Source organism: Notolepis coatsorum (assembly GCF_963971535.1).
Source record: "Notolepis coatsorum genome assembly, chromosome: 2".
In the NCBI taxonomy this organism is placed as follows: domain Eukaryota; kingdom Metazoa; phylum Chordata; class Actinopteri; order Aulopiformes; family Paralepididae; genus Notolepis; species Notolepis coatsorum.
Window position 1 is genome coordinate 195,449,377 of NC_140166.1, and position 23,103 is coordinate 195,472,479.

General features: G+C 42.8%; 1 protein-coding gene across 1 annotated transcript in view; it reads right to left on the reverse strand.

Moving 5' to 3' along the window:
* The window catches only part of qsox1 (quiescin Q6 sulfhydryl oxidase 1), a 24,931-nt gene extending 2,174 nt beyond the window's left edge, over nucleotides 1–22,757 (reverse strand). The window contains 7 exon segments of the mRNA XM_084308450.1: nucleotides 1,252–1,267; nucleotides 3,721–3,864; nucleotides 4,800–4,890; nucleotides 13,580–13,682; nucleotides 14,666–14,714; nucleotides 17,674–17,774; nucleotides 22,273–22,757. Coding sequence (XP_084164576.1) covers nucleotides 1,252–1,267; nucleotides 3,721–3,864; nucleotides 4,800–4,890; nucleotides 13,580–13,682; nucleotides 14,666–14,714; nucleotides 17,674–17,774; nucleotides 22,273–22,564 — 796 coding nt within the window. The 5' untranslated portion in view covers nucleotides 22,565–22,757.
* Between the last annotated feature and the right edge of the window lie 346 nt (nucleotides 22,758–23,103).

Genomic DNA, 23,103 nt, shown 5'->3' on the forward strand with positions numbered 1-23,103 from the left:
AGAGAGAGAGAGAGAGAGAGAGATGTCAGTAAAAAGGATGGGGCCTCTGGGCCCCGAGCCCTCACAACAGCAGCCTGGGACTCAATTACACCTGCATGTCCGGTGGGAGGGTGCAGTGGAAGGGGACAGCTATTCATCTTGGGAGGTCCCCCAGGGGCCCGGAGGCACGCGTCTGCGTGGGCTGGGAGGGAATGCGTTCACCTGGGACATGCACACATTACATGCATGACGGATAGGAGACGCCTCCATACACGCACATACACACACACACACACACACACTCTCCTCTCCCAGGATCAATCAGACATTCAGCGATGATGGGAAGCCATCTGTCGCTGAGTGCGGCTGGGGTTTGTTTGGCAGGTGGAACCAGAAAAAGCAGCGCCATTGTTTTCATGCGAGAAATGATAAAACCTCCCTTCTGTACACTGATGGAGATGAAGGGGGGAGAGGAGCCATGGTGGTGAATAAATAAATCAGCAATAAATCATTTCCTCTTTGCATTTGTCAACTAAAAAGAGCCCTCTTTGCATGCCAAGGTATTGAAACGCGCCAAACAAAGCGGTCAAAACAGCAGATGAATTTGCGGGGCGAGGGACGTTCGGCGGCTCTTTATGATGGTGAATAATGGGAGGGATTCAAACGCTGTGATCCCATTAAAAAGGCCAGATGTTTAAAGCTATTCTCAGCGGGTTTCACATAATGAACCCCATAGAAAGCTTCTCGACGGATAGAGCTGTTGCATGTCCGACAATAGGAATAGGAAGAGAATACAAATGTGACTTTTTGTATAAGTATATCAGATCAGGCTCCATAGAAACATCATTGAAACGAGGAACAGGATGCTGTGGAGAATATGGAAGAGTCAATGCTGTTAAGTCCTCTTTGTTTTGTAGGCCGTTGAGAATACACTCTTTTTGGTTACCACACACACACACACACACACACACACACACGCACATGCGTACACTACACACAGATGCGCACACACACGCGCACACACACACACACGCACGCACACACACACACACAGACACACACACACACAGGGACCTACATTTCCACATTCCATGGAAATGCAGCGTGCCTTCGCTAACTGATAACAGCCCAACAGTAGCTGCCGTCTAGACACCATGTGTTCTGCTAAATGCTGACCAACAACGGAACGATATCCAATGATTAATGATCTAATGCTTAACGTGAAAGATTACTATAAATGCTTAGACGTGTATCTTTGTATTTGTACTTTACCATCTCTGTCGGCTCCCTGCAAATCAAATACAGAAACGAAGGTTTCTGATCGCAATGGTCTTCTTCAGGAGCACAGACTACTGCAACGCTGGGAGAAACTCACGTGTGTTCAGTAACATGAACCCTTTCACTACCACACTACAGAATTAACCGTCTGGAAAAGGATTCATTGATATGATTAAAGTATTATACAAAGACCCATCGGCCATGATTACAACAGGTACAATCATCTCCAAAATCATTCCGGTATCACGCTCAGCCAGACAGGGTTGCCCTCTTAGTCCCGGACTATTCGATCTATCATTAGAGCCTTTAGCACAATATATAAGACAATCCCAATCCATAGAACCAATCATAATCAAGGGCACACAACACAAAATTAGTTTATATGCGGACGACGTAATACTGTTCATGCAAAACCCCAACACCGCATTGCCTCATCTTCTCAAGCTGATTGAGGACTTTGGAGATCTATCGGGATTTAGGATAAATTGGACGAAGTCGGCCTTCCTCCCACTTAACGCCCCTGCAAAAAGAAATATAACCCTCCCAAAAGAGATACAGATGGTAAAACACTTTAGATGTTTGGGAGTTGAAATATTCCCTACCATAAGCCAAACGGTGAAGCACAATTACATAAAAATCCAAAACAAAATCAAATACGACCTTGTCAGGTGGTCGAAACTTAAAAACTCAGTACAGGCACGGATATCAATAGTCAAGATGGACGTCCTACCTAGAATCAACTTCTTCAGCTCAATGCTACCGTTACCCCCTCCAAAGGGTTACTGGAAAGAATTACACTCCTCCACATACAAATTTATTTGGAATAACAAACCACCACGTATAAAAAGATCCACCGCACAGAGAAACAAAGCAGACGGAAGTATGGCATTTCCAGATTTCTACCACTACTTTAAGGCGTACACTTTAAGACCACTAACAACATGGTTTGATCCCCAAGCATTAGTATCCTGGAGAAATTTAGAAGAAAATATAGTAGCTCCACATAGCCTGAAGGGTATAGTATACACCAAATTACCAATTAAGCAATGCGAACGGAAATTTGGCCCCATAATCACTCATGCGATCCGGATATGGCGCGAAACACAAAAAAAACATTCTACCCCACATAAATGGCATAATCATACTCCCTTATTCAATAACAATGCACTCTTGATTGGAAAACAACCTATAAGATTCCCTAGATGGGAAAAGCAAGGCATACACTCATTAGGAGACGTTTTCAACAAACAGGGTTTTTGTAGTTTCAATGAAATACGCAAAAAATGTAATCTCACCAAGTCCACATATTATTTTTACGCACAGTTATTGGCATGTTTGAAGGCTCACAGTGTTCCATTAAAGATACCAATTGTACACCACAGATACCACAAATTTTTCTATGAAAGAGAGACATCGAGAGGTTTTGTATCAGATCTTTATCATCAATTACTAACGGCCTCGTATGAAACCCTCCATCTAGACTCAGTCTGGAGGAGGGATATACCAGACCTGGAGACAGACTTTGACTGGCAAGAGGCCTGGGCAAATGTACGATTTGCATCAAGGAACCCGGACCATCAACAAATCAATCTTAACTATATTCACAGGACATACTTAACTCCTATAAGACTGAACAAAATGGGTCTTAAACAAGACTCCAAATGCTCCCTATGTACAAATGGGGACGAAGGGACATTTATGCACATGTACTGGGACTGCCCACCAGTTAAGATATTCTGGAAAGAAGTGACCTAGCAATTAGCAAATCTCTTAACTCTGGATATACCTGTACACCCCTCTGTATTACTGCTAAATGATGTCTTTGAGCATGCAGTACCTCCACAGCTAAAGAGATTGGTTTTATCCGGTATCACAGTGGCTAAAAAGCTGATAGCATCACGATGGTTTCAACCGGAAAAAATGTGCCGGAAGGTCTGGTCTCTTACATATCTCGATGTGATTTATCAAGAAATATATACAGCAAGAATTTTGGGTCTCAATGAATCCAAAATGACATTGTGGTTAGAAGTGGTGGAGAGAATAAAAGTTAGCATATAATGGTAGTGTCTGGTTAGGAACAAGTTATAATGGTTGGATTATCCAATGGGGGGTCCGGGAGGGGGGGGTTCGAGCTGGAGCATATGTATGTAGGTTTTTAGATAACAGGTATTAGGGGTATATCCTGTATAAGACATTTGACTAAATGGTAATTTCATTGGATATGCACTGTGAATTAATGCTTGTATATCTTATCGTGTGTTGTCATGTTTGTTTATATGTCTGTTTAAAAAATAATAAAAAAATTAAATACAAAAAGAATTAACCGTCTGTAGTGTGGCAGTGAAAGGGTTAACCTTCTGTAGTGTGGTAGTGAAAGGGTTAACCTTCTGTAGTGTGGCAGTGAAAGGGTTAAGAAGGGCTTGTATTGTGAACACACGTGACAGTAGCCTCAGCTACTCACACTCTGAGCCTGGTGGAGTTTCCTCCGGGGTAGTAGAGGTAGCAGGAGGGGAACTCTGTGACCCTCAGCTTGGCCACCAGGGCTGCCTCTGTGCTCGGGACCCTCCGCACCGCCACATTCTCATACTGCAAGAGGTCCAGGGTCACCTACACGCACGCACGCACACACACACAGACACACACACACACACACACACACACACACACACACACACACACAGACACACACACACACACACACACACACACACACACACACACACACAGACACACACACACACTTATTATGCACAGTGAGTCAAATACATTCTATTCATACTTGTGGGTCTATCAGCAGCACGTCAGACGTTTCACTGTGTTGATACAGTGGCTATTAGGGGATGGAAAAATATATATCGATATCAGTTACGCTTTATTCTTCCGTAGCAGTAAAACCACAAATTAGATGATGTGACCTGCCTGTCACTTTCACACGCTCTCTGTCGCACACTGATACCATTTTTTGTTTACATTGCTAGAAAGATTTATGGCTTGGGCAATAAACACACAGTTCTGCATACTTTGGTCAATTAACTTTTATTATGTGGTATCATAGTAGTATGGAGTTGTGAACCCCATATCGTAGGGCTGGGCAATTAATCAAGTTAAAAAAAGAAATGTTTACTTTCGCAATCATGTGTTGTTCTCCTTTTGTTTTGTATTGTAAATGCAGCGCACCCTTCCTGCACAGCCCAAACAGTAGCTTCAGCTCGTGTTGAGAGGGAGGAGGGAACCACGACGCGTGTCTCCATTAAATGTCTTTGGTAACTTTGGTCAAGAAGGAAAGTAAAACAATTCTGTCGTTGTGTCATATGATGTTCTCAAATCATGAGCAATCGTGTTTAATAATCCATTTTTGACATAATCTAGCAGCCCTACCATATCGTGTATCAAATCATATCATGAGAGAAGCATATAACGTCCCATCCCCTACCGGCTATGTTGAGTAGAATGCAAAATTATTTTCGTTATTCAACGTGAGATAATGGGTGTCGTGGAGCAGATTGGAACATGCATCTAGGAATGCAGGCGCTTGTTCTTACCTCTCTGCCTATATAGGACTTAGACTCCTCAAAGATGAGGGCCAGGTGCTCTACGTTGTTGGTCTCGAAGAAGCTGTCGAGCTCTGCTTGGCTGCAGGGAGAGGAACAGACCAACTGATGAGACAGGATTCCTAGACATATGGAGAACTAACCCTGAGGCTGCCGTATTATCACATAATATAAACAAGGTGGTATAATGTGTGTGTGTCTCTTTAAGAGATTCCAAAATACCAAGGTTATCTTCCCAGCCAGCCAAAGCAAGGTCGTGTTATTAATTCCCGTAACTGGAAACCATTTTATTTACTATTCATCATCATATCTGATGTGATTTTATAAGTCTGCTCATTTTACCCTTGCTATTATTTTTACTTATTTTTTACTTTTATTTCTACACCCCACTATCCGCTGGGTGCATACTCTGACCTTTATCATGTTTTGTAACAGATTACAGAAGCCTATTGGAACGTGAGGTTCTGATATAATTTTATTAATATGTCTGCATTATTCTATCCCACTTTATGCTTTGCTCTTGCTGCTTGTTTTACACTAATTTTATGTCTTAATTCTTACTGATGTAAAGCACTTTGAACTGCAATCCCCTGTATGAAAGGTGCTATACAAATAAAGTTATTATTATTAATACTTGAATACTGAATTACTCAGCGTGGTTCTTACAATACGAGCCTGCACCCACTTATATCTAAACAGTCACTCTTCTTTTTCTGAGAGAGTCTGGTTCATGTTCCCATTGACGTGAATATTCATTGAACGGTTCCATTACAGTATTTTCATGACAAGAAAAATACACATGCAACTGCAATATTCTGAGATGGTTTTTATTCATCTTGCGAAGTTTTTCTGGTGTCAAATCCATTCTGTGGATGAGATTGAACTACAGAAGCTCGTGGCGACTATTATATGACACAGTTCGGGCTGCCTCACATATTGAGTTCCAGTCTTTAAAGAAAAGTTAAGATCTTGTCCCCACGCCCTGGGGTTCAGACTAGAGATCCATTTACTCTGAGGCCCAACGTTCTACTGCAAGTTAAGGACACAATACCGGTGTTGAATATCTTTTCAGAGATCCCATCAGTTGGAAGACATTGTAGAAGGGCTGGATGTGTGCCCTGCAGCATTGCTAATGTACTGTCTAACCTGTACAGTACAGTCCAAGGAAAATTGTGTTTTTCAATCTTGTTTAATTTTAACAGAAGATATGTTAACATAAAATGACACATGTTGTGAAAATGATTCAACTGAAAACTAAAGCGTGTGTCTCTATCCCCCTGGATATCAACAGGATCAAGCCATTTCAGATATCCAATCTGCTGCCTCTGAAATATTGCACAATACACATGGGTTACTCTGATTGGCCCATAAGTCACATCTATATCCTCTGATTGGCCCATAAGTCACATCCATCTGCTCTGATTGGCCCATCAGTCACATGGAGCTACGCGGCTCGCGTGTATCAAATTGAGGAAGCGAGCGAGTCCGCGGCTGCTCTCTGCCGCGCGCGGCAGCGGCAGAACGGTGGATAGGGGGGCAGGTCACGTGGGGGTCGCGGCCAATCAGAGGAACCAGGAAACCGAATTCCGTTGCGGAAGCGATACACGCGAGCGGCGTAGCACCGGCAGCATAGGCCCCGCCCCTACACTGAGTCCTTAACAGTCAAGTATCTATAGTGTCGGGCGGCTGAGTGGCGCAGTGGGCAAGGCGCTCGCCACTAACGCAGGAGATGCTTGTATCGAGCCCAGCTCTCTGCATTGCTACCGGCTGGCCGGCCGTCATACTAACACAATTGGCAGTGTTAGAGGGTGGGAAAGCCGGTGGGTGGGGATTGGACGTTGTGGACAGCGACTCCTACAGGTCGGTTGGGTGACGCCGGTGCGGTGGAAACAGGAAGTGTCGGGGGCAGTGTGAGCCTCCCACGCGTTACTCCTCGCCACTGAGAGTTCGAGCTGCTGCGGTGAAAAGATGCGACAGGCTGCCTCCTCGTGTACCGGAGGGGACACGTGATGCAATGCTTCTATCCTCACTACAGCCGACCAGTGGGAGGCATAGTCTAGCAACGTTCAAGACAGGGGAGGGAAGAATTGGAAATACGAAATTGGGATGGGAGAAATATAGAAAATGGGGAGAAAAAGTGGATACAAAAAAAAAAGTATCTATAGTGTCTAGTGAACAGCCTACTGAGAGCTGGTTGTGCTCAGAGAGGGTGACCTAAAACACTTATAACAAATCATGATACATCTGAAAACCCTAAACTCATGATATTAACATACCACAAGAAACTGTTTATGACTGAATTGGGGCAACAGTTGGTCAGGAGGTAGAGCAGTTGTCTGATCATCATCAGTTCCCGGTTCGATTCTGGCTCCTCCCAGCAGTGTGTCAAAGTGTCTTTGAGCAAGACACTTAACCCCTAACTGCTCCTGATGAGCAGGTTGACACCTTGCATGGTTGCCTCTGCTGTCAGTAATAATAATAATAATAATAATACATTTGATTTGTAAGGGCGCTTTATAGTTGCGGAGCAAATCTCAAAGCGCTACATTGTAAAAGAACATAAAAGCTAGCAAGAGAGTAAAAAAGAGAATGTAAAATAAGCAAGACTAAAACTAGTAGGGAGTAAAAAGAACACTAGAACTAGTAAAAGAGTAGAAAAAACATAAAATAAGAAGGGCTAAAACTGGTAAAAGAACATAAAATGTGTGGAGCTAAAACTAGATAAAAATCAACAAAAGGCTCTATTAAAAAGATGAGTTTTTAGGCCCTTTTTAAAAGTACCACAGTCTGTGTTGCTCTCAGGTGGTCAGGGAGAGCATTCCACAAACTGGGAGTGGATGAGCAGAAAGCCCGATCTCCCATGGTTCGGAGTTTGGTCCTTGGGCGCTGGAGGAGGTTTGCCTGGCTGGAGCGAAGATGTCGTGAGGAGGAGTGAGGGTGATGACTTCTTTGAGGTAGAGGGGGGCGTTGCCGTGGAGGCACTGGTGAGTGAGCAGCGAGACTTTGAACTTGATCCTGAGTGAGACAGGTGAAGGGACTTGAGGATGGGAGTGATGTGGTGGTACTTTCGCACTCCCATCAGGATCCTAGCAGCGCTATTTTGGATACATTGTAGCCTTTGGATGTTCTTGCTAGGGATCCCAATGAGGAGTGCGTTGCAGTAGTCCAGCCTGGAGGAGGCAAAGGCGTGGATGAGCTTTTCGGAGTCGGACAGAGTGAGTGTGGGGCGAAGTTTGGTGATGTTCCTAAGGTGGTAGAAGGAGTTTTTGTATAGTTGTTTAATGTGCGCCTCATAGGTCAGGTGAGGGTCCATTTTAACCCCTAGGTTGGTGATGGTTGGTGACAGGGTGATGTTCTGGCCGGAAAAGGTGATGGTGGATGAGCGGACCTGCTGTGGGGTGCCGATGAGAATGGCTTCAGTTTTGAACTGTGGATGGGGTAGGGTTTATTTTAAGGTAGAGTTGGGTGTCATCAGTGTAGCAGTGGAATGATATTCCATGCCGGCTGATGACAGAGCCAAGGGGGAGCATGTAGAGAGTGAACAGGGTGGGGCCGAGGACTGATCCTTGAAGGACACCACAGGTGACATGGTGGGTGTCAGACCTTGCCTCTCCGAAGGAGACATACTCCGTTCTCCCGGTGAGGTAAGATCTGAACCAATCAAGGACAGAGTCTGAAAGTCTGACGGTCGAGGAGGATGTCATGGTCGATGGTATCAAAAGCTGCAGTGAGGTCAAGGAGGATGAGGAGGGAAGGAGGTCGTTGGTGACCCTGACCAGGGCAGTTTCAGTGCTGTGGCCAGAGCGGAAGCCAGACTGGAACTTCTCGAGAAGTTGGTTGGAGTTTAGGTGGTCCTGAAGCTGAGCGGCAACTACCTTCTCCAGCACCTTGGACAGGAATGGGAGGTTGGAGATGGGTCTGTAATTTGCCAAGACTTTCGGGTCTAGGGAGGGTTTTTTGATGAGTGGTTTTATGACCGCTGTGTGATGATTGAAAAGCAGCAGAGAGGCTGAGTAGTCCCCGGCTGTGGGTCAACTGTTTGGATTGGAGGGGCAGAGGGGCTAGAGAGGAAGGAGCGGATGGTGTCAACTTTGGTCCTGAAGAAGGTGGCAAAGTCGCTACACTGCTCCTCAGTGGAGTCGGAGTGTGGAGATATTTGGGGTTTGAGGAGGTGGTTGATGGTGGAGAATAGTTGCTTGGAGTTTCCAGGACTGTTATTGATGATAGAGGAGTAGTACTGGGACCGTGCATTTGTCTGAGGGATTTTGAATAGGCCTTCTGGTGTTCACGGTAGGCCAGTTGGTACAGTGAGTCTAGACGCCCAGCTGTCTTCATACTCTGCAGCTTGCTGGTATGCCAGGGGGCTGAGCGTTCAAAAGTGACTGTTCTAGTTTTGACAGGGGCGTGGAGATCCAGAAGACTGTTCAGGGATTCAATTTAGAAGTCCACTGACTCAGTTGCTGATGAGAGGTTGACAGAGGAGAGAAGCTGGAGGTCCAGGGTCATAGATGTATACACAAGTATTTCTCAATAGTGTAAAAGGATTACATAGAAACACCTCCTTCCATAACAAGTGTGTGAAAGTGTGTGAATGTGAGAGTGAATGGGTAAATGTGAGGCATAAGTTGCAAAGCGCTTTGGATAAAAGTGCTATATAAATGCAATCTATTTACCAATAGAAAACATTGTACTGAATCTTTGAGGAAATATGCAGCGGGGAAGTTGAAGGCCCCTTTTAACTGTTCAAAAGATTTAAGCATGTCATTTTGGTCCCCAAGTTGTGCCTCTTCTTAGTGATACCATCCCGTAAACTAGTCACTAGAGCATATGGTAGGGCAGGGTTGTTATGGAAGGAGGTGTTTCTATGTAATCCTTTTACACTATTGAGAAATACTTGTGTATACATCTATGCTCGCCATAGTATGATATGATCAGATGAAAGGAATGCCAGCCCGTGGCACTTCTGCTATGTGGAAGTGCTCTCTAGGCTTCCAGACAGGGGGGTAATCCAATCCAGTTAGCCAAATAAACATCAGCCTGGTCTGGAGGAAACAGCTGGAAGTCGGGGAGCTTCAGTCCACCGCATTGGGGAGTGTTATAATGGGTTTTCATTTTAATGCTGCATTTAACCCTTTCACTGCCACACTACCAGGGGGTTAACCCTTTCACTACCACTACAGCAGGTTAACCCTTTCACTACCACACTACAGGCGGTTAACCGTCTGTAGTGTGGTAGTGAAAGGGTTAACCTTCTGTAGTGTGGTAGTGAAAGGGTTTAAGTCAATACAATTTTTAAATGTATTTTCAAGGGTTAAGCTTGCTCCCAAGATCATAAATAAATAATAATAATACATTTATTTTATATAGCGCCTTACATTAGGCATCTCAAAGCGCTTTACATACATGGCATTATAGCATATGGACAGACACAGTACATGGACAAACACAGTACATGGACTTTCACAATGACGACATGGTGGGGATAATACAGAGAGAGGGAGACAGCTTAGAGACAAGACTGAGAGAATTTTTTTTAATAAATAATAATACTAAAATATAGGTGTGTACAGATGTGAAAATGTAAGTGATGCAGGGGTTGGGGGGCCAGGAGTGAGGGTATGCAAGATTGAACAGGTGGGTTTTGAGGTGGGACTTAAATGTTTCTACGGATGGGGCTTCTTTGATGTGTAATGGGAGTTGATTCCAGAGTCAGGGAGCAGCGGAGGAGAATGATTTGTTTTCTGTGGATTTAAGACGGTAGTGTGGTGTGCTCAGAAGGGCTAAGTTGGATGAGCGGAGTGAGCGGGAGGGAGTGTAGTGTTGAAGGAGGTTGTAGATATAATCAGGTGCTAGGGAGTGGAGGGCTTTGTAAGTGAGGAGACAGATCTTAAAGTCAATCCTATACTTGACAGGGAGCCAGTGAAGTGAGGAGAGGACAGGTGTGATGTGGGAGAATTTGGGGCAACAGGTGATGATGCGGGCTGAGGTGTTCTGAATTAGTTGAAGTTTATGGCGGGATTTTGATGTTAAGCCAATGATGAGTAATGCATTACAGTAATCTAGACGGTGATGTTGTTGATGTGTGGTTCGAATGATAGTTTGGGGTCAAAAAGAACACCCACGTTTTTCACTGTGGGGGAGGGGAGGATAGAGTGGTTGTTGATGGATATGGAGCAGTCAGGGTTTTTACGGAGAAGGTGAGGTGTGCCCATTACAAGGATTTCGGTTTTAGTACTATTGAGTTGGAGAAGGTTGTGATTCATCCAGACTTTTATTTCAGAGAGGCAGGAGGAGAGGGCAGTAGTAGCAGCAGTGGTGTCGGGAGGGGAGTGAATGTATAACTGTGTGTCATCGGCGTAGCAGTGATATTGGAGACCATGTGTTCTGAAGATGTGGCAGAGGGGTAACATATAGAGGGAGAAGAGTATGGGACCAAGGACTGAGCCTTGGGGGACACCAGATGTAACGGGGAAAGAAGTTGAGGTATGACTGTCCATGGTAGTGAACTGCTGTCTGTCTGATAGATAGGAGTGAAATAGGTGGAGAGCTGAGCCTGTGATGCCAACTGTGTGTTCTAAATGGGAGAGTAGGATGTTGTGATCAATGGTGTCAAAAGCAGCGCTGAGGTCGAGGAGGATGAGTATGGAGAGAAAACCGGAATCTGAATTTAGCAGGATATCGTTGGTGACTTTAACAAGAGCAGATTCTGTGCTGTGGTGTTTTTGGAAGCCTGATTGAAAGGGTTCAAAAAGGGAGTTGTTCTCTAGGTGGGTGTGGAGCTGGTTGGAGATAATCCTTTCAAGTATTTTGGATAGAAATGGTAGGTTGGAGATTGGCCTGTAGTTGCTGAGGGTATTGGGATCCAAATTGGGTTTCTTGATGAGGGTGACAGCTGCTGTTTTCAGTAATGGGGAGACAACACCAGATGAGAGGGATGTGTTGATGATGTGTGTAATGCTCTGCTGAGGGCAGAGATGCAAGATTTTGTGAGAGAGGAGGGGATAGGGTCAAGGAGGCATGTTGTGGGTTTGGATTGCATTATAGTCTTGGTGACAGTATCTGTAGAAACGTCAATGAAGTGTGAGTTTGGTGCCTGTGAATATAGGATCTGGGGGGGGGGCTGGGTGTGCTGGGCAGTGTTGGCTAAGATATCTTTTCGAATGTTCAAAAAGTTCATGAAGAGGTTACATTGGTCAGTGGATGCTGGGAGTGTGGCTGGTTTAACTGGAGCAATGAGAGTGTTTATGGTGGAAAAAAGAGACCTGGGGTTGTTGCGGCATGTTTCAATCTGGGTGGAGTAGTATTGGGATCTGGCAGTTTGCAGGGCTTTAGAATAGGACTGTTGATGGGATTGATAGGCAAGGAGGTGGATATTTGAACCAGTTTGTAACCATTTGCGTTCAAGCTGTCGACCAGTTGTTTTTAGGGAACGCAGTTCAGGGGTATATCAGGGAGCAGAGCGGGAAAGGGAGACTGTACGTGACTTTAGGGGGGCAGCTTTGTCTAGAATGGAGATGAGAGATGTGTTATACAGTTGAACAGCATGGGAGTGAGATTGAAGCACATTTACAGAGGAGGTGATGTCATTGCACAGAATGGGGAGATTAACAGATTGTACATTGCGGAAAGTGATTATGCGTTTACTGTTAGTGAGTGGTAGAGGAATAGACAGATTAAAGCAAACAGCAAGGTGATCAGAGATTCCAAGTTCAGAGCTTGTGAGAGAAGTAATAGATAAACCAGATAAGCAGACTAGATCTAGGGTGTGGCCATGTTTGTGGGTTGGAAAATGTACACATTGTTGCAGATTGTAACAGTCAAGCAGGGAAAGAAATTATTTTGCCAGGTTGCAAATGTTTTCGCATGCAAGGAGGCAGTCAACTATACAATTCAACTATACTATCAAATTGGAGATAAAGTGACTGATACCAGTATACAGAAAGTCCTCCTGGCTGGCATAAAATAATTGCCAAATTAAATGGTCACACAGTTGCAATCAATTTCTGATTGGAGGAACGAGCCTAAGGACGGTAAACACCCACATTGACACCACCATGTAAAAGAGGAAGCAAGTCTATGTGAATAGCAACAGTGCTTTCACTTTATGAGTCAGAGAGGCGAGTGCACTTGACAACTGCCTGCAGAGGACACTTCCTGCTTCTTTCTCCTCCGTCAACCCTCTTTATAAACTATAGAAGTACGTGCATGACTGCATGCATGCAATGGCTCAGATGTGCAGAGTTAACCCTTTCACTACCACACTACAGAAGGTTAACCTTTCACTACCACACTAGATCTGTAGTGTGGTAGTGAAAGGGTTAAACTTCTGTAGTGTGGTTGTGAAAGGGTTAACCCTTTGTTGTGTGGCAGTGAAAGGGTTAACCTTCTGTATTGGCACAGTGAAAGGGTTAACCATTTGGTAGCGTGGTAGTGAAAGGGTTAAAGGGTGTGTGTGTGTGTGTCTGTGTGTGTGAGAGTGTTGGTGTGTGTGTGTGTGTGTGTGTGTGTGTGTGTGTGTGCGTGTGAGAGAGCATTTGTGTGCGTGTGTGAGAGAGCATTTGTGTGTGTGTGTGTGTAGGTGTGTGTGTGTGTGTGTGTGTGTGTGTGTGTGTGTGTGTGTGTGTGTGTGTGTGTGTGTGTGTGTGTGTGTGTGTGTGTGTGTGTGTGTGTGTGTGTGTGTGTGTGTGTGTGTGTGTGTGTGTGTGTGTGTGTGTGTGTGTGTGTGTGTGTGTGTGAGAGAGTGTGTGTGTGTGTGGGGGGTTGGGACTCACCTGGTGGGCTCCAATGGGGGGCAGGCTGGGGGCCAGGGTTCCTCATGCGTCTCCATTAAATCTATGATCCTCTGGCGGAGGCCCCTCACCTCACGGGGGAAGCCTGCAGGTGGGGGGGGGGGGGGGGGGGCACAAGACGATATAAGAATGAACAGAAATTGGTATTGGGAAGCAACAATAACACCCTTGTAGTAAACAAGTACACTGTTAGTAAAGCCTGGCATCCTGTGAATGTCTCCGTTACCGACGGTGTTACCGTCTGGAGAACAGCCAAGTCCTTTCTAGAACTAACTGTTAACAGTTTTTTTTTATCCACTTTTTCTCCCATCCCAATTACCCGCTGTGCCAATTCTCCCCTCCCCTGTCTTGAACGTTGCTTGCATATGCCCCCCACTGGCCGGTTGTAGGGAGGATAGAAGCCTTGCATCACGTGTTCCCTCCGGCACATGAGGAGGCAGCCTGTCACATCTTTTCACCTGCCAGCGCGGACTCTCATTGGCGAGGTGTAACGTGTGGGAGGCTCACACTACCCCCGCCATTTCCTGTCTCTGCTGTGCAGGCGTCCCCCAACCGACCTGTAGGAGTCGCTGTCCACAACGTCCAGATGACCACCCATCGACTTCCACCCGCTAACTCTGCCAATTGAGTTAATATGACGGCTGGCCCAAGCCGGAGGCAACGCCGACAGCCGGAGTCGAACCCGGTGTCTCTTGCGTTGGTGACGAGCGCAATGTCCGCTGCGCCACCCAGCCGCCCCTTAACTGTTAACAGTTTGAAGTCAACAACAGCGCTGTGTGACCGCTGGAAAACATGCAACTGGATTGTCGCAGTTTGCCGCTGTAGTCGCCTGTGGACATGTAACAATGAGATGCAGAATGACCTGCGGATATGTGTGTTGTGTTTATGTTGACGACGGACTGAAGCAACATGGAACTGTTTGCACTATATTTATGATCAATTAGCATATCCTGACTCATGCCATGTGTCTATTTGCACATTTTCTCTTTTGAGGGCTAATTGAGTTGAAGTCTGTAAACAAAACAAAAGCTAAATTGTTTCAACAGCTGTTTCAATATGTGCGGTTACCTTTAAAAGCCTCTCCCATAGAATCACTCCTGGAGTAGGCATGGAAGAACTGGTTTGTGAATGAAAGGAGGAGTGCAGACAGGGGTAGTGAAGAGAAAGAAAAACAAGATCGGGTCAGATGTTACTCATATAACTTTAACCCTGAAAGAAGCAAAGTGATATAGTGTGCTGGTAGTTAGGGGGACCCAAAGCCCCCGGCCCCTTCCCCGTGCCAGACCTTAAATCCTTCCTAGTTGAAATCAACTGCAGATGTTGGAGATCCCTGGTGAATTCACACAGAAGGAGCTCTTTCATTGGACTTTCCCTGGATGACAGAGGGGGTGAAAGGACCGAGGGCAGAAAGTCTTTACAGACTTAATGCTGCTGACTCATCAGACCTGCACTCAAATAGGGAAATGTAAAGCAGAAGGCTTTGTACAACAGAGTTGGTGATTATGTAAAAACGACTGCAGCTCTACTGAAAATAGGCCACTGTTTTTCCCCCTCCTATCCCATCTACGTTCTATTTCGACCACCATCACCACACGTTCACGTCCAAATAACAATACATTAGGAGTGTCAAGGCCAAAACAATTGAATAAATATTAACAATGATCACCAAGTGGGATATAGAGTATGTATGTATGTATGTATGTATGTATGTATGTATGTATGTATGTATGTATGTATGTATGTATGTATGTATGTATGTATGTATGTATGTATGTATGTATGTATGTATGTATGTATGTATGTATGGAGTTGTACTGTACTGTACCCATTCTGCAATCTGTTAATAAAGTTTTCAATCAATCAATCAATAGAGAACAGACAACAGACACCTGTGGACTAGATAATAAGGTACCAAGCATAAAGACAGTAGTATAAAAGGTTTTACATCAAACAACTGCAATTTAAACACAGGCCCTTTCTGCTGATAAAAAAAATACACTGGAAGTGCAAGCAAATAAAATATAATACAACAAGCATAACCATACAAATAACAGATAATACAACAAGCATGACCATGCAAATAACAGATAATACAACAAGCATTACCACACAAATAACAGATAATACAACAAGCATAACCATGCAAATAACAGATAGTTCAACAAGCATTACCACACAAATAACAGATAATACAACAAGCATTACCACACAAATAACAGATAGTTCAACAAGCATTACCACACAAATAACAGATAGTTCAACAAGCATTACCACACAAATAACAGATAATACAACAAGCATTACCACACAAATAACAGATAATACAACAAGCATGACAACAGTTGCCACCTAGACAGCAGCCTGAGCGGGGAATCCATGGCTCTCAAAACTATGAGCAAGGTGAATGGCAGAACTAAATTTCTGACCAGGAAAGCACATTTACTAGACCCTGAAAGTATTCGCATTCTGGCAAATTCTCTTGTTTCCTGTTGCTTCGACTATGCTATCTGTTCTTGGTACGGAGGTCTGACCAAAGTTTTAAAAGATAAGTTACAGGTTTGAGGTTTCCCAGAATAAACTCATCCGATTAACTCTAGGACTAGCCTCCAGAGCACATGTGGGCAAAAAACACTTCCAGTTGCTGGGCTGGCTCCCTCTGGAAGCCAGGTCCGTTCAACTTCAGCTCAACATAGTTCACAACATTTATAATAATAAGGCCCCCTCTTATCTTACAAATTACAGGGACAGGAACAGGGACATGCATACCATAACACCAGAGCCAGCATTGCTGACCTGCGTATTCCAAGGTTCAAAAAAATATGGGCAAATGTTCTTTTAAATGCTGGGGAGCCACAAATTGGAATTTGCTACCTTCACAGCTCAAATGCATCAGTAGCCGACACAATTTTAAGAAAAAAGTAAAATCATGGCTCCTCGACAATGTCAAAAACTAGATTTTAAAATGCATGAAAATGTTGTCTGATACATTGTTGCCTGTGGAATCTTGTATATATATTTTTTTATGTCTAATCAAATCAAATCAAATCATGCAAATAACAGATAATTCAACAAGCATTACCACACAAATAACAGATCATACAAAAAGCATAACCATGCAAATAACAGATAGTTCAACAAGCATTACCACACAAATAACAGATAATACAACAAGCATAACCATGCAAATAACAGATAGTTCAACAAGCATTACCACACAAATAACAGATCATACAAAAAGCATAACCATGCAAATAACAGATAATACAACAAGCATTACCACACAAATAACAGATAGTTCAACAAGCATTACTACACAAATAACAGATAGTTCAACAAGCATTACCACACAAATAACAGATAGTTCAACAAGCATTACCACACAAATAACAGATAAAACAACAAGCATTACCACACAAATAACAGATAATACAACAAGCATTACCACACAAATAACAGATAATACAACAAGCATTACCACACAAATAACAGATAGTTCAACAAGCATTACCACACAAATAACAGATAAAACAACAAGCATTACCACACAAATAACAGATAGTTCAACAAGCATTACCACACAAATAACAGATAGTTCAACAAGCATTACCACACATTCTAAAATAAAACTATAATCACACGATGATTCTTATAAAGCAAAAGTAGCTTTATAAGAATCATGCGATTACAGTTTTATTTGTTTTGTGAATGAAAAAAGTACCATGGTAGTTTGATTGAAGTAATTTGAGTTTTACCATGGTAATTATATAAATAATTGACCATGGTACTGCCATGGTAAAAGTCATGTATTACCATGGTATTACTTGTACTTACATAATACCATGGTACAATCCAATCTAAACCATGATATTTATGGTATTTATTTCTATATAGAAATTATGGAAATACCATGATATTCTTTGGAAATACCGTGATTATTTTTCGTAAGGGAAGGATTGCCAAAACAGGCCCTCTGTCACCGTTGAAGTGAAATTAACATTATCTATAACACATAAGGAAGGAGAGACTCTATGTGGGCGGATCACCTGCTGTTCCAAAGGTCACACATGAATGCCTACCTTTATGGTGGGATAACCCCTGACTCCGAAGCCGGTGCAGACCTTCCTGTTCTCAGCCACGGCACAGTCTATGGCTGCCAGGTCCACAGCAGGCTTCCACTCTGTAGGACAGAGAGGGAGAGAAAAGATCAGTCACACACTGAATACTAGTGGGTTTCTTTGTTGCGGGGAAAGTGCATCCTCCTTGTTCTCCATGGCTCTCAGCTTGTGTGTTTATCAGAGCACATGATATGCATGGTATGATGAATTGAAAATGGGGGACCCTGATGTAAACAAGACGAAAGTCTTTCTCTGGTCTGCATCCCCTTAACAATTATGTGTATTGAGCCGTACTGTATTGTACCCATTCTGCAATCTGTTAATAAAATGTTCAATCAATCAATCAGAAAATACACCAGAATTGAAATAAAGGTTAAGTCTGTGAAACAAACATCCCATAATATTCTACTGACAAAATTGTCTTTGACAGAGCTCGGCCAAATGACATTCCGTTGACATCTTCATTCTAGATAATATATTCAGAGTTAATAAGGTGTTGTGTTAATGCAACAGGTGGGGTGTTAATGAACATCATCATTATGATCCTGATTAAAAAATGTCTCCTCATTTCAGTGTCTCTGTTCACTTGTTTGCCCCACGGAATCAACTGCTTCAGTATTCGGGTGGTTGGCTTTTTTTTTTTTTTTTTTTTTTTTAATATATCGCATGAGTAATGTAAATCATTCAGTTCTGTTTTACGGACTCTTATCTTTCTAAAAATATTTGTGGTATTGTAGATTTTTTCATCTAATAAATGTTTTTTCATTAATATAATGTGCTAGTGAGTACAATTGTCATATGGTGGGACATGAAGGTTATTCTGTACAAAATTGAAAAGGGGTGTATTTTAATTATGTCTATTTATCAGCATTCCTCATCACTACTATACACATTCGTAGCATTTCCTTATGCAAATTAGTTACATTTTGCATAATTTTTCTTAATCAAAACTCATGGTAAGACAATTGCACTAAATTTGACTGTGTATTTATTTATTTTTTTTAACCTTCTCTTTCTCTGATTTTCTCCCCGTCCCAATTAGTCGTTGTGCCAATTCCCCCCCCCCTACCTGGTTGTTGTACGCATGTTCTCCCACGAGTCGGTACAAGGGTGTCCTGATGTCGAACGCAGGCTTCCTCCAAGACGTGCGCCGTCAAGCCAGTGACGCTCTTTCCACTTGGCAGCGAGGACTCTCATTGGTGAAGTGTAACGCGTGGGAGGGCACACTATCTCCACCAAGTCCTGCCCCGCTTAGCAAGCGCCGAGACCTGACCTGTAGGCGTCGCTGTCCACAACGCCAGATTCCCACCCGCCAGCTTTCCCACCCCCTAATACTGCCAATTGTATTAGTATGAACGGCCAGCCAAGCTGATAGCAGCGTCTCCTGCGTTGGTGACAAGCGCAATCTCCGCTACGCCACTGACTATGTATTTCTAATTCATTTTGGCAAACCTTCTTATAAAAACACCAAAATGCTAGAAATATTTGGTGACACTGTTATTTATCTGTCCCATTGATGATTTTAACATTTCTTACCAAAAAGCCTTCATAATTTCATAATTCTGAAAGTTACACCAAATGATATGCCGTCACGCCATATGATGAATCACACCACACAACAACCCGTAATGCAAAAACATGTATTTAATAAATTTAACAAACAGCCAAAAACATATGAATTATATCATTATATCATCAAATTAAGAAAAACTGTTATAAAATGTTATAAACAGTGTGTCACAAAATACATCGTATAGCACTTGGGTTCTGAACAACTGAAGAACCTGAAGAAACATATGAATTAATCGTCCAACCATTACAATCAATTGTAATAATCATTGAAATGTCTTTTTAATAATTTTTTTTATTCGACATACATTAAATGTAGTCGAACATAACAGTAGAATCATTTTGAAAAACTGTTTTAAAATAGTGTCTCACAAAAGACATTAATAGCACTTGGGTTCTGAACAACTGAAGAACATGAAGAAACATCGTCCAACTGTATTAATTCCAAGGTGCTGTCTCTTTTCAATATTTTCTTATCAATTCTAATAATCATTGAACATTTATTTCTTTTGTAATTCAAGGCAATTTAGTTGAACAGTGACTGAACAACAAGCCTCAATTATGTATTGCCGGCTCAGTACTGATTGACAAGCATGTAGTTGGCAAGCATGGCAAACCGACTGCATTGCTGGGGTTGTGTGATTTTACTCAGTATTTATTTTTGGTGGTAGAAAATGCAGTCGGGCCTCCTTGGCCACACAAAAGCATTCTGCCTCCCAAGCTGCTCCAGACAATTCACCTTCAGCTCATCCTCATCTATTTCCATTATCTGCCCCACATATGGCCTTTCTCCGTACTTCGCTATTACAAATAGCCCCTCGACATACTTTTCATCATCATCATCATCACCATCTTCGTCAATGAGATCTGACTGAACTTGAATGATGAAGGGACCTTTGCTTGATGGGTCAGGTGGCACCTCAGCAGGAGAGCTACTTGACTCGGCACAGGGCACATCCAATGTGTTGTGGTCAAACTCAAGTTGAGTTGGCTGGCAGCAATCTGTTTTCTCAGACGGACCCCATGTCAAATCTTCACCTTTTTCATCCAAGTGTGTGTGCGTGCGCACGCGTGTTTACACTATGAGATTTCTAGATATACTGGCCTTTTCTACCTGTGCACATGTTGTACAACTACAGTAATATATTTTATACGTAATGGTTCAATTTACTTTTCTCGTCTTCTTCTCAGGACATCCTCTCTCCTTACAGGATCTCCATTTAGCCTCTCCCTGTATTCTCTTGTACTTGCCATTCCTCTATGAAATCTGTCTCAAACTGAAAAACAAGTGAAAGGGAAATATTTCAACTACAACATCTTGTAGATAGACATGGATTTAGTTTGAGAAATGGAATAGTTTGGAAGTAGGGATACAAGTAGGTATACCTTAGAAAACGTGTTTATAATACAGTGACAAAGTGTTAAAAGGACAAAATATTCATTAAACTTAAGTATTAGTTATAAAATATGTATGAAATAGCATTATATATGTAGGTATTAGTTATAAAATATGTATGAAATAGCATTATATATGTAGTTACATGCAGTTCATATCATATAGTGTGACACATGAATCATATGGTGTGACGAGAAAACCATGTCACACCATATGATGAAGTGTCACACCATAATGATGTTTCATGAACTTAGCACACCATTGTGCATTGGGGTTATATGCTAGCATGCTAACAACATGCTCATTGGCACATGGAAATATAGATTTAAGTTTAGTATTGACTAAAAAGTATCTTATTTTTGGCATTTTTGCGTAAAATGCATCACACCAAAAGACAGTGTGAAAGGTCTAAAAGTGGAAGTGCCAAAATATACCTTATATATTGAGAAAACTAAGAGGGGTAACTCACCTTCTAACCTTGTAATGACTTCTCAGAGATATTGTCCTACTTCCTGAAAAGATGAAGGACCCCTCCAAATATGAAAATGGTGTCACACCATATGATATCCAATTTTGGGACAACATCTTTTTGTTTCTGGAGCATTCAAAATATTATGCCTGGACTTTTAGAAGATCACACTAACAAGTAGACATCTGAGTTGTCAATATGTAGTTAAATAAATAACAAATGCATACATTTTCTTGTTTTTATTCAAAATAAAACTTTGAAAAAAATATGTTCTCATATATTTTTTCATTATTTACTTATCTTTGACACTAAGGACTCCAAAAAGGCCATGTCACGTCAACCACCCATTCACACAGAGATTTGACAGCAAGCCAACATATCCTAGGGTCATGTTATTTCTTCGGTCCATCTCTCTCTCTCTGAATGCAGGGTGAAATACCCCATGACTGTGTTAGGCCTTCTGCCAAAATAGGAAACTGTGGGCTGGGACTACTAGGACCATTTGACTAATTATATGAGAAATCGCATTGCTCTGCAATATTTCTGTTGGCTCTGCAGAGACCGAAGCAAATTTTCCTAGAAGTATTTTTCATGTGACTTCAGCTCCAGGACATGATTGTATTAGGCATTTTGAACCATGGAGCAGAATGTGAGCTCCCAAATCAGATCATATGCCCCAATAACCAGATAAAAACCAGAACCAATTGAATGGGCAAACTATATAGCATGGTAGTCTGATAGGCTATTCTGAAAAGCACACTGTGCATGTAGCGGATATGAATACAGTATTGTGGGGAGGGACTAGGAATCAGTAAGGAATTATATAAAGCCATAAAGTACTGTAGGGTATACCCTACATTATTATGGCCTGTATAGGCAATATAAACGCGACCCATGTTATAAGTGAATACATACCTCAAATTACTTAAGCTCTTGGTCGTATTTCTACAACTACAACAACCATGCAGTCAATGATTCAAAATTAAGTGAGGGAAATTGAATTAGTCTATATGACAACTTCATGGTGAAGTACAGCCTACTCTGAACTTCAGCTTCTGCACGTTGATTAAACCGAATTATTCACGTTAGTTTCAGTTCTAGATCTCATTGCATGATTCATACCAACCTTTAATGTCTCTAGCAAGACTTTTGTAAACAGGAGAGAAGCCTATACAGTGGCCGCACCAGGAGGCGTAGAACTCCACCAGCATCGCAGCTGTGGAGTTGATCAGAACGGAGTCCACATTGTCCGGGGTTAGAACCACGATCTGGTCAGACGCGGTGTACAGTCCGGCTTCGCCAGTGGATGGAAAAAGTAGACAAAGACACAACAAAACCGTAGATGCCATTGCCTTTCTTGGGTTTACATGCATTTCCTCCGTGGATCGAGACGTGGCACGGCCGCACAGCCGCGCCATCTTCGCGTTTAGCCGTCAACCAGCACCAGGCTCAGCGCACTGCGAGCTTCAACTGGACCAGAACAGTGATAGAAACTTTTTCTCTCCGCTCTTGGCTCACTCCTCCCCTAGCAAGCATCCGTTCCTCCTACTGCCAGAGGAAATCTCTCTTGGATAGATCATTTGCTCAACCAGTTGTGTTACCATTCCAAGACCTGCTCTAGACTGGAATGAACAACACAAAAGACAGTTTCAAGTGCACAAGGCATGCCTCCAAGCTCAAATTACTGGGATGTGTGTCTCTGGCCAGCAGGCTTCCTTCTCCCATTAGGGTAGATACATATTGACCGTTACCTGACTCAGCCCTAGGCCCCTATGACACCTGAAGCTGTCTTAGGGGAAGATGGGGAGCCCAGATCATTCTCAACATCTCACCACCGCCTGTATTCATTAATTATTAAAGAGGTAATATTATAAAGGTTACATTATCTTAGACTACCAGGCCCAGTATTAATACTGTATCTGCTGTGTTTAACACTACAAATTAAATGTACAGATTT